At 35.7% G+C, this 14,272-nt stretch overlaps 2 protein-coding genes across 3 annotated transcripts in view; one reads left to right on the plus strand and one right to left on the minus strand.

Annotated features, from left to right (window-relative positions):
• Positions 1-14,272, plus strand: part of LOC142340988 (uncharacterized) — a 109,893-nt gene that overhangs the window by 86,398 nt on the left and 9,223 nt on the right. The window contains exon 3 of one of the 2 annotated variants that reach the window (XM_075391793.1): positions 4,438-5,093. The exons of the other annotated variant lie outside the window; for it this stretch is intronic. The gene's annotated coding sequence lies outside the window, so the exon portion shown is untranslated. Of the gene's footprint in view, positions 1-4,437; positions 5,094-14,272 lie in introns of those variants that run through there. 2 annotated transcript variants of the gene reach the window in all.
• LOC142340986 (uncharacterized) lies at positions 6,283-10,362 on the minus strand. Its single transcript, XM_075391789.1, has 3 exons — positions 10,088-10,362; positions 8,905-9,084; positions 6,283-7,060 (listed from the first exon to the last, which is right to left on the minus strand). The coding sequence occupies exons 1-3, from the start codon at positions 10,278-10,280 to the stop codon at positions 6,858-6,860; spliced, it is 576 nt and encodes a 191-aa protein (XP_075247904.1). The 5' UTR covers positions 10,281-10,362; the 3' UTR covers positions 6,283-6,857.

The following is a 14,272-nucleotide window of genomic DNA, read 5'->3' on the forward strand; positions in this document are numbered from 1 at the left end:
TGCTGATGTAGGATGTCTACTAAAATAATCTGCGAAGCCCATATTTTTGCCCGCAATATGTTCTACTGAAAATTTAAAAGGTAGGAGTCTGTCCATCCATCTTGTTAATCTAATTTGGTATGTTTTGTTACCTCTATTATCTTTTAGGGCGGTTAATAGTGCTTGATGATCCGTTTGGAGTATAAAGCGGGAGCCGTATAAATAGCATTTGAAGTGCTCTAATGACCATGCTACTGAAAGTAGTACTAATTCGTTGATGCTGTATTTTTACTCGTTAGTGTTTAGAAATCTGCTTGCGTATGATATAGGGCGCCAAATATTGTTGTATTTTTGTTCAAGGCAAGCTCCTAGTCCTTCTTTGCTTGCGTCACATCGGACTCTAGTTGGTCTGTTTGCGTCGAAATGTTTTTTTCCATTATCTCAGTGATAGCCTTTTTCATTTGTTGGAAAGATTTTGTTTGTTCTTCGTTACATTCTAGTTTGCTAATTTTTTTTCTTTGTGTGAGAGGAGTGGTCTGAGTGGTGCTGATATGTTTGATAAGTTTGTGATGAACTTTTGTAAGTGGTGTATGCTCCCCATTAATGATCTGAGTTGTTTTAGGGTTTTGGGAGGTTCCATTTTTATAATGGATGCTTCCGTTTTCCGTTTTGTAGGTATTATTCTATCTGGATTTATCTTGTACCCTAGCCTTGTAATTTCCGTCACTGCAAATTCGCATTTTTGTAAGCTTATTGCTAGGTTTTCCTTATCTAAGCGGGTGAGCACTTTGTCTAATTCTTTCTCGTGATCCGAGAGGGATCCTTTGGTTATGATTATTATGTCGTCTAGAAAAGCGTGTGCTGAGTTAATGTTTACTAATGTAAAGTCCATTACTTTTTGGAATGTTGCCGGCATATCAGTTAGTCCATAGAAACCGTTTATGAATCTATACGTTCCTGTAGCGTTGCCGCCGAGGATGTTGAAATTGCAATGTTTTTGTGTATCTTCGTGTAGGGGGACTTGACTGTATGCGTATTTTAGGTCTACTTTCGAGAAATATAGTGTGCCTGTCTTTTGTTTTAATTCACTTATTTTGCATGCTATCGTATCCATAAGGTGGTCTATGCTCTGCATCTGGTATTTGTTTTTGTGTATCGCGTCATTCAATTTTTTTGCATCTAGTGCTATTTTTATGGATTTGTCGTGTTTTACTGTGATTACTATTGGACTGATAAAGTATTCGTCGGAACATTTGTCTAACATTACTATTTGCTTGTCCTCTATTAGTTTATTTAATTCTTTCTCTACTTTATCTATTAAATGTAGTGGAACTCGTCTTCCTTTGTGTTGTGTGGGATAGAATGTGTTGTGAAATGTGGATTTTGCTATGTGATTTTTTGATTTTCCAATTCTAGTGCATAAGTGTGGATATTTTTGAAATATCCATTTTGCAATGTTGTTTTATGGTGAATTTAGATTGTGTATCTTCTCACCTGATGTTTTGAAGGTTAGTTCTATTCCCAGTTGCTGGAGGATGTCTCTGCCCAGTAGATTTACTGTATTTTGTGGGACGACTAGGATTTGGCAGTTGTGTACTGTTGTGTTACCCGATGTGAGATCCAGTTGGTTTTGGTAGTCCACTTTTATTTTGTTGTTGTTGAAGCATCTGAATTCACCGATGTTTTTGCCTTGTTTGATAATCTTGTTTCCTGATTTTGGTATTAGGTTTTGTGCTGTACTTCGTGCGATGAATGATCGGGGGCTGCCTGTATCTGCTAGCCATTTGATGTTTTCGTTTTTGCTTGGTGTTTGTATCCAGAAATCTCCTTGATGGTTTTTGTTTAGATCTTTCTGATTGACCGTAGTGAAGTTTAATGACTCTATAAAGTTGATGGAACTCCAGTCTTCCATCTTTTCTCTAATATAACATGTGCTTTCCGGGTCAATTGTTTCTGTTTCTGTTTCTTCTTCTTCTTGGATTGTGCTGTCGTCCGGGATTGCTTGTATGTTGCGAACGCGTCTTGTGTTTGTTTGTTGTTGTGTGTTGTTTTGTTGTTGGTTTTTGTTGATGTATGCTCCTTGGTTGTTTCTTTGTGTGTTTTGTATTTCTACTCTTCTTGGTGAAATGTCGGATCTGCACACTTTGGCGCAGTGTCCTATTTTTTTTTGCAAATGTTACATATTACATTTTTCGCGGGGCAGTTGTCAAGGTGACCTTTTATGAATTTGTATCCGCACTTCCAGCAGTCTGGTATTTTGTTGTTGTTAGGTGGTGTTGGCAGTATGCTTCTTCGTTGTGTTTGTTGTCTTTGTTTTTGTATGAGGTTTATTCCTGATCCACTTGGATTTAGTGCATGGGTGTTACTAATTCGTTGTTGATTTTCCTGGCCTCTTTTTCTTGTGATTGCGTACTGTAATGTTTCTAGTGGATCTCTATCTTCCGATAGCAGATCCATTTGGATTGGTGGATTTGACATTCCCTGAATGAAAAAGCTTTTTACGAGACTGTCTTCTAATTCTTCCCAGTTACACAGTGCCGCTTTCTGTTTTATTCGTGAGTGGAATTGTTCTAGTGATTCTCCTGGGTTTTGTGTGCATCTAACGAACTGGAATCTTTCAGTTGTATTACTAATGCGTCTGCTGTACATTTGGATAGTTCCGTGTGTGGGTTGCGTTGATGAAATATGTTTGTTCCTTCTGTTCCGAGTAAGAGATAGATTAAACTTTTGACTTTGTTGTCTACTTCGTCCCATATTGCGTTGTCTATCATTGGACCTTGGTCCTCCACTGCTTGACATTGGTTCTTCCAGTCTACTTTTCTTTTGATGTTCCTTTGTTCCCTTTGTCTCTTTTCTGCTGTTGTTTCATCTGGGAGTGCTGGTTCATATATCCGTTCTTGTGGGTAGTCTAACTCTTCTATTGTTGGTTTTGGTCTCAGTAGTTTCTCTACCTGTATGTTTTCTTTAGCCGAGATGGCTAGTTTTGTTGTTGTTATCCATTTTTCCCAGGTTCTTGTGGGTTGTGCTCCTTTTTCCCAAAATAAGGCGACGCCTATTGGGGATCGTGATAAGACTGACTGCGCCATGTTGTATGGTAAACGATAGCTGTCAAAAGATCAGTTGCGTAACTTTAATTCAGCTGAATTTCACTCTAGACTTTGGCAAAAAGCACTTCGCGCTTTTCTCGCAACGTTAGCATAAGAGTATGTGACAGACAGTACCTGTCCATACGGATTCACAATATGAGTGCAACGAAAAGATTAAGTTCAAGAATATGTAACTTTACTGCAACAACTGTAAATAAGTTCTATCATAGCAATCATGCATTCCATGTGGAATGATAATACTAGTAATATAGTTTTAGTAGTGTTCATAATAGTAGATAAGAATACTTTGTTTCATAAGTCCTCCACCACAATTATGTTTATTATTATTATTATTATTATTATTATTATTATTATTATTGTTATTATTATTATTATTATTATTATTATTATGATTCATATTATTAATATTATTATTATTATTTTTATTAGTAATATTATTATTATTTTTATTATTATTATTATTATTATTATTATTATTATTATTATTATTATTATTATGTTTATTATTATTATTATTATTATTATTATTATTATTATTTTTATTATTATTATTATTATTATTATTATTATTATTATTATTTTTATCATTATTATTATTATTATTATTATTATTATTATTATTTTTATTATTATTATTATTATTATTATTATTTTTATCATTATTATTATTATTATTATTATTATTATTATTATTATTATTATTATTATTATTATTATTATTATTATTATTATTATTATTATTATTATTATTATTATTATTATTATTATTATTATTATTATTATTATTATTATTATGTTTATTATTATTATTATTATAATTGTTTTTGTTTTTATTATTAATATTATTATTATTATTATTATTATTATTATTATTATTATTATTATTATTATTATTATTATTATTATAATGTTTATTATTATTATTATTATTATTATTATTGTTTTTGTTTTTATTATTAATATTATTATTATTATTATTATTATTATTATTATTATTATTTTTATTATTATTATTATTATTATTATTATTATAAACCACAATGTTATCACAATTACGAGTTCTGTTACGAGTAATAAAAACTGAACTAAGTGCTAACAATTGTACTAAAAATTGTACGAAGTATGCGCGGCAAGGGCTCTATTCTACCCCCCCCCCCCTGTTGTGGTTATAACTACCGGATTCTAATTGTGAGCCGTTATGCAGCACGAACGCTATGGGAAAACCTTCTGTTGTTATTATTTAAAAAATGCCGCTTTCGTATGCTCTGAATTACAGAAGAAAAAAACAGCATGGAGGTTACCTTTGGGACTGAATAAAACTAAAACAATGTATAATTTCGTTTTAATTCAGGGACTTGACAATTCTGAACAGTTTTCTCGCGGGCGTCTGATCAACAAGGGGGCAGCCAAGGCCACACAAATTTTCGGACCTGATGTCAAACTGTATTTCACAGATATCGACGTATTCTCAACCCGTACTTTCATACAAAGATGCAAATCTTTCACATTGCTATCTAAAAGTATCTATTTCCCCATTTTATGGAGTCAAAACAAACCACGAGAGCAAAATTCTCAAAAGAATTTGAACTACAAGCTTGAAAACGATTTTACGTTCCACGATAATTCGAAGGGTTGGTGGCAAAAATATGGATATGGGATGTTTTGCATTACAGATACAGATTTCAACCAATTGGGAAAACTTGACGAGTTTTTTAGCTGGGGTAGAGAAGACACCATTTTTGCGCGCAAAGCGTTGAAAAGCGGCCTTGCCATTTTTAGAGGAAGAGATCCCGGATTGTATCACCAATGGCACCCAAAACACTGTTCGCAAGCAGACAAAGAGAATACAGCTGCATGGCATTATTGGATTACTGGCATAAATAATTGTGAAAAGGCCATGTCCAGAAACAGAAAATACTATTCTGACTAAACTAAGAAAACTACCATTGCTTGGCACCTAACTGTTTTAGCAAGTATATATACCCCACTTGACACTATTTTTCGCAATGCGATTGAACAACCCGGATGGCGATTTTGTCGAAAAAATAGCGTAATATTTGCGGTGAATAGCGGTGAAAATAATATAATAAACATCCAGCATCTTTTAGCGAAGATTGTGTAGAAAGCGATAATTATTTGGTAAGATTTTCGGTTTTTAGCGGTGAATTTGTGTAAGATTTGCCCTTTTAGAGTTGAAATTTTTGTTTTCGTCGCATTCATCAGAATTTTTACTAAAATCAACTGCCGTTCCCTGATTTGAATCTCTCACCTCCTGCAAGCCAGTCACCTCCTCTTCCTCTGCTCAATCTGTCACTTACTTCTTAGATTCCTCTTTTAAATTCAAATTAGATTCAATCAACTTCATGGAAACCAATGCGTTGGAAAACCTAAGAAGCTTTTGTAATATCAGCTATTTTTAGCTGTGAATTTTTTTTTCATCACGTAAGAGGTGAAAAAAATAATTCAGCCCTACAAGCAGGAAGCGGTGAAATTAAAATGTTACCGCTGAAAACTGGAAACCTTATAAAAGTTCACCGCAAAAAGATTTGCTGCAATGTTTTTACCGGAGACCTGATGTATGATGCCCGGTTTTCAGCGGTTGAAATTTATTTTTACCACTTTCGCGGCTTTCAGCTCTAAAAAGCGCAATTTCTACAGCGGTTCACCTCATTGACTGCAATTTTTACATTTTTAAAGCAATTTTAAGCGTTCAGACCTTGACCCGGGAGCGTGCCATTCTCGCAGAAATCAAAGAAAACTTAATTTGTAAACCGATTGAACAAAAGTCCTCATCCTACTAATTGCGGTATAAAAGAAATTGCAGATTAGTATTTTCCAATATCATGGCTTTTTAGATAAGGACGTTAAGTCTTGAATAAACAATATAAAAATTTGCCAAATCAACGTTTCGGTTAACTGAAACATTTTTGGCGAAAGATAGTTTTAAAATTTCGTTTAATCAAACAGATATTTGCTGAAACAGCTAATTTTTATGCTGGAATAGCTAATTTATAATAACCATTACAAAAAATTGACCTTTCAAAGTGATTTCGAGGTCAGTTTCAAAACTTTTTTTAATTAAATTTTCTCCTTTTAATGATAAAACTCTAAACAAAACCACCCTTCTCAGAGCTTTTTTTAAAAGTTTCCATGCCAACAACATATAGGACTGCCCGGACTGACTCAATAAATCAAGAAATTTTTGAAAATTAATTTCCTTGTATGGCGTCTATGAAAGTTGTAGTCTTAAATCTTTTATAAATCGAAAGTTACAAACAATTTATGCTTCTTAGTGTTCTTTCAAAAGCACTGAAAAATGAGGGAAACGACACGCTTTGAAAAATAACTTGTAAAACGTTTTGAAAAGTAAGTTATGGGTATGCGAGCATTTTCGGGCGATCACATCCTCAATCAATTATTGCCGAAAACAGTGACAAGAGCAGTTAAGCACCTTCTCTAAAGAGTTAATTAGATAGCTTTTTTTTGCGGGATAGTTTTGCACGATTCGTATTCATATTCCAAATTAACCGTACTTATTAAAAATTATTAAAGACTGAGTTTTAGCTATATTGAGGGTTGTCCTTTTTCCAAAGATATTCACAGCTGATCACGAGGAGCAGAAGACACAGCTTTCTGAGCTTAGACTACTGATATATTGACGACGCGTTCTTATGCGAATAGTTTTTTTTGCTTAAAACTAAGTCTAAATTAATTGGCACTGAATGGCAACACAACTGTTATCGGTCAAAGTTCGCTGAGTTCTCGGAGGTTTTAGTCGACCACCAGTTGAACAGTATCATCATGTGCACTCGCTCCTTTGGAACAGTTGCCAAGTGGAATCACAATGATAGGGAGAAGAGAGAAGCAACCAATCCACAAGCACACAAGTGACCATCCAGCATTCAGCGCCGCTCTGTCTTTTAAGATTCCAAAAGCCTCTGTTGCCAATATGGCACCTAACACGGCAAACAGCTCTGAAACAAGAATTAATCAAAGTCAGGTGTACCTGGTAGTAACAGAAATACAGAGAAGTTGACCTAGATACAATTTAAATTTTCGTTTTCCTTAAGGTGAACATAATAAGGTTAAGTAAGGTTAATATAATGCAAAAACAAAACTTTAATTATGCACCCAGAAATAGTGACAAGGTATATCAGAACCGGAAACTTTAGAGAAATTTGAATAATCTGTTAATTTCAAAAAGAGCCCATTTTTGTTGGGAATAGACGGCACGAGCGTTGGAAATTTAGGTAGTTATTATGTTCCCTAAGAATTTCAAAGAAAATGAGTTTCCAAAAACAGCTTTTGAATTTATAGCGATAGGTTGAGGAGCTTGATAAGGGCTTTTATCTCAAAGTATAGAAATTGATGGAAATCAGTAAAAAACAATGAACCGTCAATACGCTTGAAATTGAGATTTCACTATAGTGTTCACTTCCATCAGTGTTATGTCAGAATATGTAATCTTAGTTGTAAGTGATCTGGAATTGAATCTGATAACAGGTGGTTCGAAACCCACTAAATTCTAATCAGATGCGATTTCTACATTGGTATGGGTTGAGTCTGGTCTATGGTTGCCCAAATGTTTGAGCACTCTTCTATGGATCGAGTTTGATCAGAGGTCCCTTGAAGCTTGAACGGACTAATCAGAGGTTGTTTCGGTCTTGAACCTCAAACTGTGTTGGTATCATCCAAGTCAAAAAAGCAGAACCCAAGTGGCGGGTGACAAGATTCAAGAGCCGTCGTAACCGAGCACAACAACCACCCGAATCGTGATTTATCGAGGCGAAAATCTCATTATGTAACGTAAATTTTACTATGAAATGTCTCTTAAACGTCAATACCAGAACTCTGCTTATAGTAAAAGACAGAATTGAATAGGGGTATGATTCAGAACTGAGATGCAATGGGATACTGATCCAAAGGAAGAACAAATTAAGAAAAAATCTATGGAGTATCACTGACAAACTTTGTAAAACAAAATTTAGAAAATGATGATTAATAACATGTATTACCCAGATTGAGGTCCTCGTTCAAAAGTCCTTATGAAGTTACTCATCCAGACCATTTTTGCCATCCAGACTTTGGCTCGTTCAAGTAGTGAAAAGACTCAGGTAGACCAAAAACAACTTATGGTCCATTCCATACTTTGCCTCGTTCTTTCCTAGGAAAGAAGTTAGTTTTTCATATGAAAATTTTTGAATTTCGCGAATAACGAATTCTAAAAATAAGTCTTTTTCATCGGGTCAAGGAGATGTCCAAATCAAACCAAACTCGGTATGGAGTATGCCCTGTTAAGGTAGAGTGTAGGACAAAAAGAATTTTTGCTATAGGAATTAACATATTTGGAGATAGTGTTTGAGCCTGGTTTTTTACCTAGTGCTCTTCTCAAAATATCTTATAGTTGTTTGTTTGTAACTCCGCCGTAGCCGGTCCCCAGCCCGGTTGAGAGAAGGAGGAGGGGAACACACCCAGAACATACTACTGGAAGATCTCAAAAAGTTGATTTTTTAAATCAATTTGAGACATTTCCGACAATTTCATTGCAAATTTTTTTGTAAAAATATGGCGCAGACTTCAGCTCGCCATTGACAAAGTTTTGGCTCGTCTGTGGCTCAGAAAATGCCCCGTGTATTTGGCAGAATTGTTGCGTCTATGAAATTCCTCGCCTGTGTATGTTTGAACGCACCGTACCCCCTGTGTGCGTTCAAAAACTATCTGCGTCATAAACGAGCACAAACGAAAACCTCGACCTGGGTAATGATGTACACATGTATAATGATGTACATTATGATGTAGTAACATGATGTATAATAACCTTCAATAATCATCAAAACAACATGAAATACAAAGATTTTGGAAGCTTTCTCAAACACATCAGCAGCAGTGAGTGCACAGAGCAGTATTTCAACCAAGCCCAGGATATTTGCAAGCAACAGGAAGGCTCTGGCGCAGTTCACTTTGATCCAGTCTTTGTTGTCGCCCAAGTCGTCCTCTTCTGAAAATTAAATTTAATGAGATTTTAAATTTTGGGACAAAACATGCTTTGATGGCCTAGATTTAAGACTTATACTAATTAAATGCGTAAAAACATCTCTGCAAAGTAGAACAAGCAAAGATGCAGTAATTTATAGAAAAGTTAATCGTCTAGGCATAATGAAGCAGAAATAGAGACCAGAAATATGTATCTGGACATTACGCAACTTCAAGTCGGACGAATTTGAAGTACAAGTGAAAACTCAAATAATGAAGTATATACACAAATAACGAGAATTTGAAGCACTGGCAAAAGCTCACAAAGAATTTAGAGATACGAATTTGAAAAATGAGAAACCAGCACGGACAAATTTTTGTCTTGTGTCGTCAAAATTCACCTAGAAAAAGAGTCAAAAATTATGCTCAGCACAAAAACCTCGTGCAAAAAACCTTCTGCGGATCGTTTTCTTTTTACATTGTGCAAAAGTAAAACAAAAACTTAAAAAGCACCCATTTAAGAGAACATCATCTGTTGATTAGGCCAAACATACAATCCTGGGCCTACGTCAAATATATTTGTCAACCAGATATACAATCACCAATAACAAACCGAAAAAAATGAGTTCATATATCTATCAAAAAGTGCGAAAAGTGAAATGCTAGCAAGTTTACAAATAAAAGAGATCTCAAGGAACCCACTATGTTCAGTTTTAAAAATTGTACAGAAAATTTCATGAGGTGTTAGTAAAGAAACCAAGATGAATATGAACTTCACATTTTAAGCAATATAAAGCACTGCATCTTGGTTTAATTAAATGCGTATGCGTCTATGATGCTAATTACAAACTGGCCAACGCTATCACTTTAAAAATTAACTCAGAATAAAGAACGTTTAAATTACATGAGATATTTCAAAAAAAAATTGGAGGAAAATAACGATCTATTTCCTCAACTAATTGAATAATTTTTTGCAATGAACTCGATAAGTAGAAAGTTCTTGAATTTATCTTGAAAGTGCACATTACCCAAAAAGGAGCAACCAGATTCTGTGACGTCACACTTTACCCAAATTCCTCCATGTGCCCGGACAGTCTCAGACCCAAGAACACTTTCACGCCCACTCTGCCACATTTCGTGTCCATGTCCCAACGCAATCAAGATAAACACAATCAACTGAAGAAACAGAATGAAGAGATACTGCATTTTGTTGTCTTTCATTTTTTAATAGAGAGCAGTTGTATATTGTTTGTAAGAGTTTTGTTAAAAAGCGTAAAAGTTGCTCATAGTCCAATTTTTTTCGCATGCGATTCTATCTGTTTGACGTATTTGATATATACAACACCGACTCACTTTCGTGACGACAATCTTCTTCAAAAATTATCAAGAAATTTAAATAATTGTGTGACAAGGTATTCAGTTTTACGCTTCAAGTGAGAGAAAGTGACAGCTAATATGAGATTCTTGATTGCTTTTTTTATTAGCGCACTTTCAATTTTTTTTGGAATCTAGCACTAATTTTAGAGGTACTGTACTAAAGTATGCCATATTTTTTCAATAAAAAGTAAATAAGGAGCAAAAATAGCCGTCTCATGAAATTGATTTGATTTACATACTAATGAATCGAATTACAGCTTTCACAATGTCAAATATGAAAGGATTATTCATAATAAATTTCACTGCAATAATCGTTTCCAAAACTTGACAAAAAACTTTAAAAAAAACTTCAAGACTGGGTGTCCAACTTGAAAGGTTTTTCCAGATTCTTGCGAAATAATCATCAAGCATTTATTGATTCGAATTATGAAGTTTTGATGATTTTTTTCTGTTATGAATTCCTTGTCCCCTACTTACTTTAATCCTCAAATATTCTGTATTAGGGAACATGCCGTTATAAGTCTCCGTTTTTGTTAAAAAAATTCAGAGAACTATGCAGAGATAAATTTAAGTTCTTGAGTTTTGTTCTCTCAACATACAAATTAATGAAGTCATACTTGGCATCAATAAGCTCACAGTTAAAAAGTTTCCATTACATTTAGTATCTGTACTATTTCTTCTCATCCTTCTTTTGCTTTACCTGGCGAATTTTTGAAAATAATTGTTTTTAATTTTCCTTTAAGATAAAAATATATCAAACAGTATGATGGTACGATAAATGTTTTAGTTGCGCCACCTTAAAGCCAATTTTGATCATCCTTTTGAAAAACCTGCTGTAAAATGTATACACAAATCAAAGAGTAATTGAAAATTTGAAATAGTATCTGGTTTGCCTCTTGGGAGTCACCGAGACCAAATGTTCATGTTTGGGATAAAAGTTTGACGCGATCAAACAAAAGTGACTCGTTTGGTTCTCAGGCCTGACCAGAGAACGCCTTTAGAGTGTAAAAGCACCAATTACATTATTTCACCCGGGTCGATGTTTTGTCAAAAATAATGTAAAAATAGCTGTGACTAGCGGTGAAAAAAAAACTTTTTTTACCGCAAAGCGCCCGCATCTTTTAGCGTTGAATGCGATGAAAGCGGTGAATTTTTGTAAGAGTTGCGCTGAATTTTGCGGTGAAAAATTTTTTTTCACCGCATTCACCGGATTTCTTACAAAAAAAAAAGAAATTGACGTAAACGGGTTCGAACCACTCACCTCCCCCATGTCAACAACTTCTTATTTTACTGCCCCATATATCACTTACTGCAATGATTTTTCCTGTGAATTTAAGATAAGCGTTGATTTTAGCGGTGAACATTTGTAATATTTTCGAATTTAGTGGTGAATATTTTTTTAAAAATCTACTGGCAGCGGTGAATAATTTTTTCACCGCATTCTGCTGGTAGCGGTGAAACATTTTCTTTCACCGCTTGAGCGGTGAAAAAATACAACACTTAAAAGTTTTTCTTTCACGGCATTCATAATATTGAGCGCAAATCTTACACTTTTACTAAAAATCAACGCAAATCTTACATCTTTTAGCAATTTCTAGCGGTGACACCTCAACTTGGGCACAAAATTAATCTCCGTTATTCGAGTTCAGCATCAGCAAAATTCCTAATACTTTCTGCTTCAAATTTGAAAAAGGTACATTGTTTGATATATTGAATAAATCAGAACTTTTCTGTTAGTTGGCTGTTTTGATTGTAGTTTGACCCCAATGTTAATTTGATTATGATTCTGAAAAAAAAATCACGATCAGACAGCGCAAGTACATACGCCTATTTGCCATTGCCTGGGTCGAATGTCTTCCCTAAAATCTCCCATTTTGTTGTAAGAAAGGGGGTGATTTGTCTATGGGGGTTAAATTCATGTGAGAGTGTGGGGGTAATTTGTTCAGAGTGGGTAAAATGATGTAAGAGTTGTGCTGCAATCGGAGGACTTTTGAGGAACTACCCCCTGACTAAAATTGCCATGTAAAAGTGGGCTGCAAAGGGCTGCAATTGAAGAAATTTTGAGGAATTATACCCACCCCCTGACTAAACTTTCCATGTAAGAGTGGGCTGCAATGGGCTGCAATGGGAGGACTTTTGAGGATTTAACCCCACATTGACTAAATTTCCATGTAAGAGAGGGCTGCAATGGGCTGCAATGGGAGAATTTTTGAGGAAATATCCCAACTGACTCAATTTGCCATGTAAGAGTGGGCTGCAATTGCCTGCAATGGGAGGACTTTTGAGGAATTACCCCACCTGACTAAATTTCCCATGTAAGAGTGGGCTGCAATTGGCTAAAATAGGAGGACTTTTGAGGAATTACCCCCTGAATAAAATTGCCAAGTAAGAGTGGGCTGCAATGGACTGCAATTGGAGGACATTTAAGGTATAACCCCCCCCCTCCTGATTAAAATTGCTATGTAAGAGTGGGTTGCATTTGGCTGCAATGGGAGGACTTTTGAAGAACTAACTCCTGACTAAAATTCAGAGGGTGTAAAATGAGCTAAGAGTTGGGCTGACAAGGGGTTTAAAATACGTAAGAGTGAGGGGTTAGTTTGTTCAGAAAGTGTAAAATGAGGTAAGAGTTGAGTTGCCAAGGGGGTTAGATGGTTTAAGAGTGAGGGGGTAATTTGTTCAGAGGGGGTCAAATGACGTGTTGTAAGAGTTGGGGTGCAATCGGTGGAATTTTGAGGAATTACCCCCTGACTAAAATTGCCATGTAAGAGGGGGCTGCAACGGGCTGCAAGGATAGAACTTTTGAGGAATTATCCTCACCCCCTGACTAAATTTTCCATGTAAAAGTGGGCTACAATGGGATGCAATGGGAGGACTGAGGTATTACCCCACCTGACTAAATTTGCCATGTTAGAGTGGGCTGCAATTGGCTACAATGGGAGAACTTTTGAGGAATTAACCCCTGACTTAAATTGCCAGATAAGAGTGGGCTGCAATGGTGGACTTTTGTGGAATTCACTCCTGACAAACATTTCCATGTAAGAATGGGCTGCAATGGGCTACAATGGAAGGACTTTTGAGGAATTACCCCCCTGAAAAAAATTGCCAAGTAAGAGCGCGCTGAAATGGACTGCATTGGGAGGAATTTTGAAGAATTATCCCCCCTGACTAAAATTTCCATGTAAGAGTGGGCTGCAATGGGCTGCAATGGGAGGACTTTTGAAGAATCACCCCGCCTGACTATAATTGCCATGTAAGAGTGGGCTGCAATTGGCTGCAATGGGAAAATTTTTGAAGAATTAACCCCTGACTAAAATTTCCATGTAAGAGTGGGTTGCAAATGGAGGATTTTGAGGAATTACCCCAGACTAAAATTGCCATATAAAAGTGGGCTGCAATGGGCTGCAATGGGAGCACTTTTGAGGAATCAACTCCCTCTCCTAACTAAAATCGCCTTGTAAGAGTGGGCAGCAATGGGAGGACATTTGAAGAATAACCCCCCCCCCCCTGCTGATTAAAATTGCCATGTAAGAGTGGGTTGCAATGGGCTGCAATGCTTACCCCCTGACTAAAATTCAGAGGGGGTAAAATGAGCTAAGAGTTGGGCTGCCAAGAGGTAAAAATAGTGTAAGAGTGAGGGGGTAGTTTGTTCAGAAAGGGTAAAATGAGGTAAGAGTTGAGCTGCCAAGGGGGGTTATGTGGTTTAAGAGAAAGGGGGTAATTTGTTCAGAGGGAGTGAAATGATGTAAGAATTGGGCTGCAATCGGAGGAATTTTGAGGATTTAACCCCTGACTAAAGTTGCCATGTTAGAGTGGGCTGCAATGGGCAGCAAGGGAAG

Source organism: Convolutriloba macropyga, chromosome 6, assembly GCF_964194025.1.
Source record: "Convolutriloba macropyga chromosome 6, txConMacr16.3, whole genome shotgun sequence".
NCBI lineage: Eukaryota > Metazoa > Xenacoelomorpha > Acoela > Convolutidae > Convolutriloba > Convolutriloba macropyga.

What these genes read in the sequence shown, in the direction of transcription:
- LOC142340986 (XM_075391789.1), bottom strand. Translation starts at nt 10,280, where the DNA reads ATGAAAGACAACAAAATGCAGTATCTCTTCATTCTGTTTCTTCAGTTG. An exon ending in ATCTGGTTGCTCCTTTTTGG is followed by an intron (nt 9,085 to 10,087) that starts GTAATGTGCACT and finishes TTTAATTTTCAG; the next exon opens with AAGAGGACGACTTGGGCGAC. An exon ending in TGTTTTGATGATTATTGAAG is followed by an intron (nt 7,061 to 8,904) that starts GTTATTATACAT and finishes TTCTTGTTTCAG; the next exon opens with AGCTGTTTGCCGTGTTAGGT.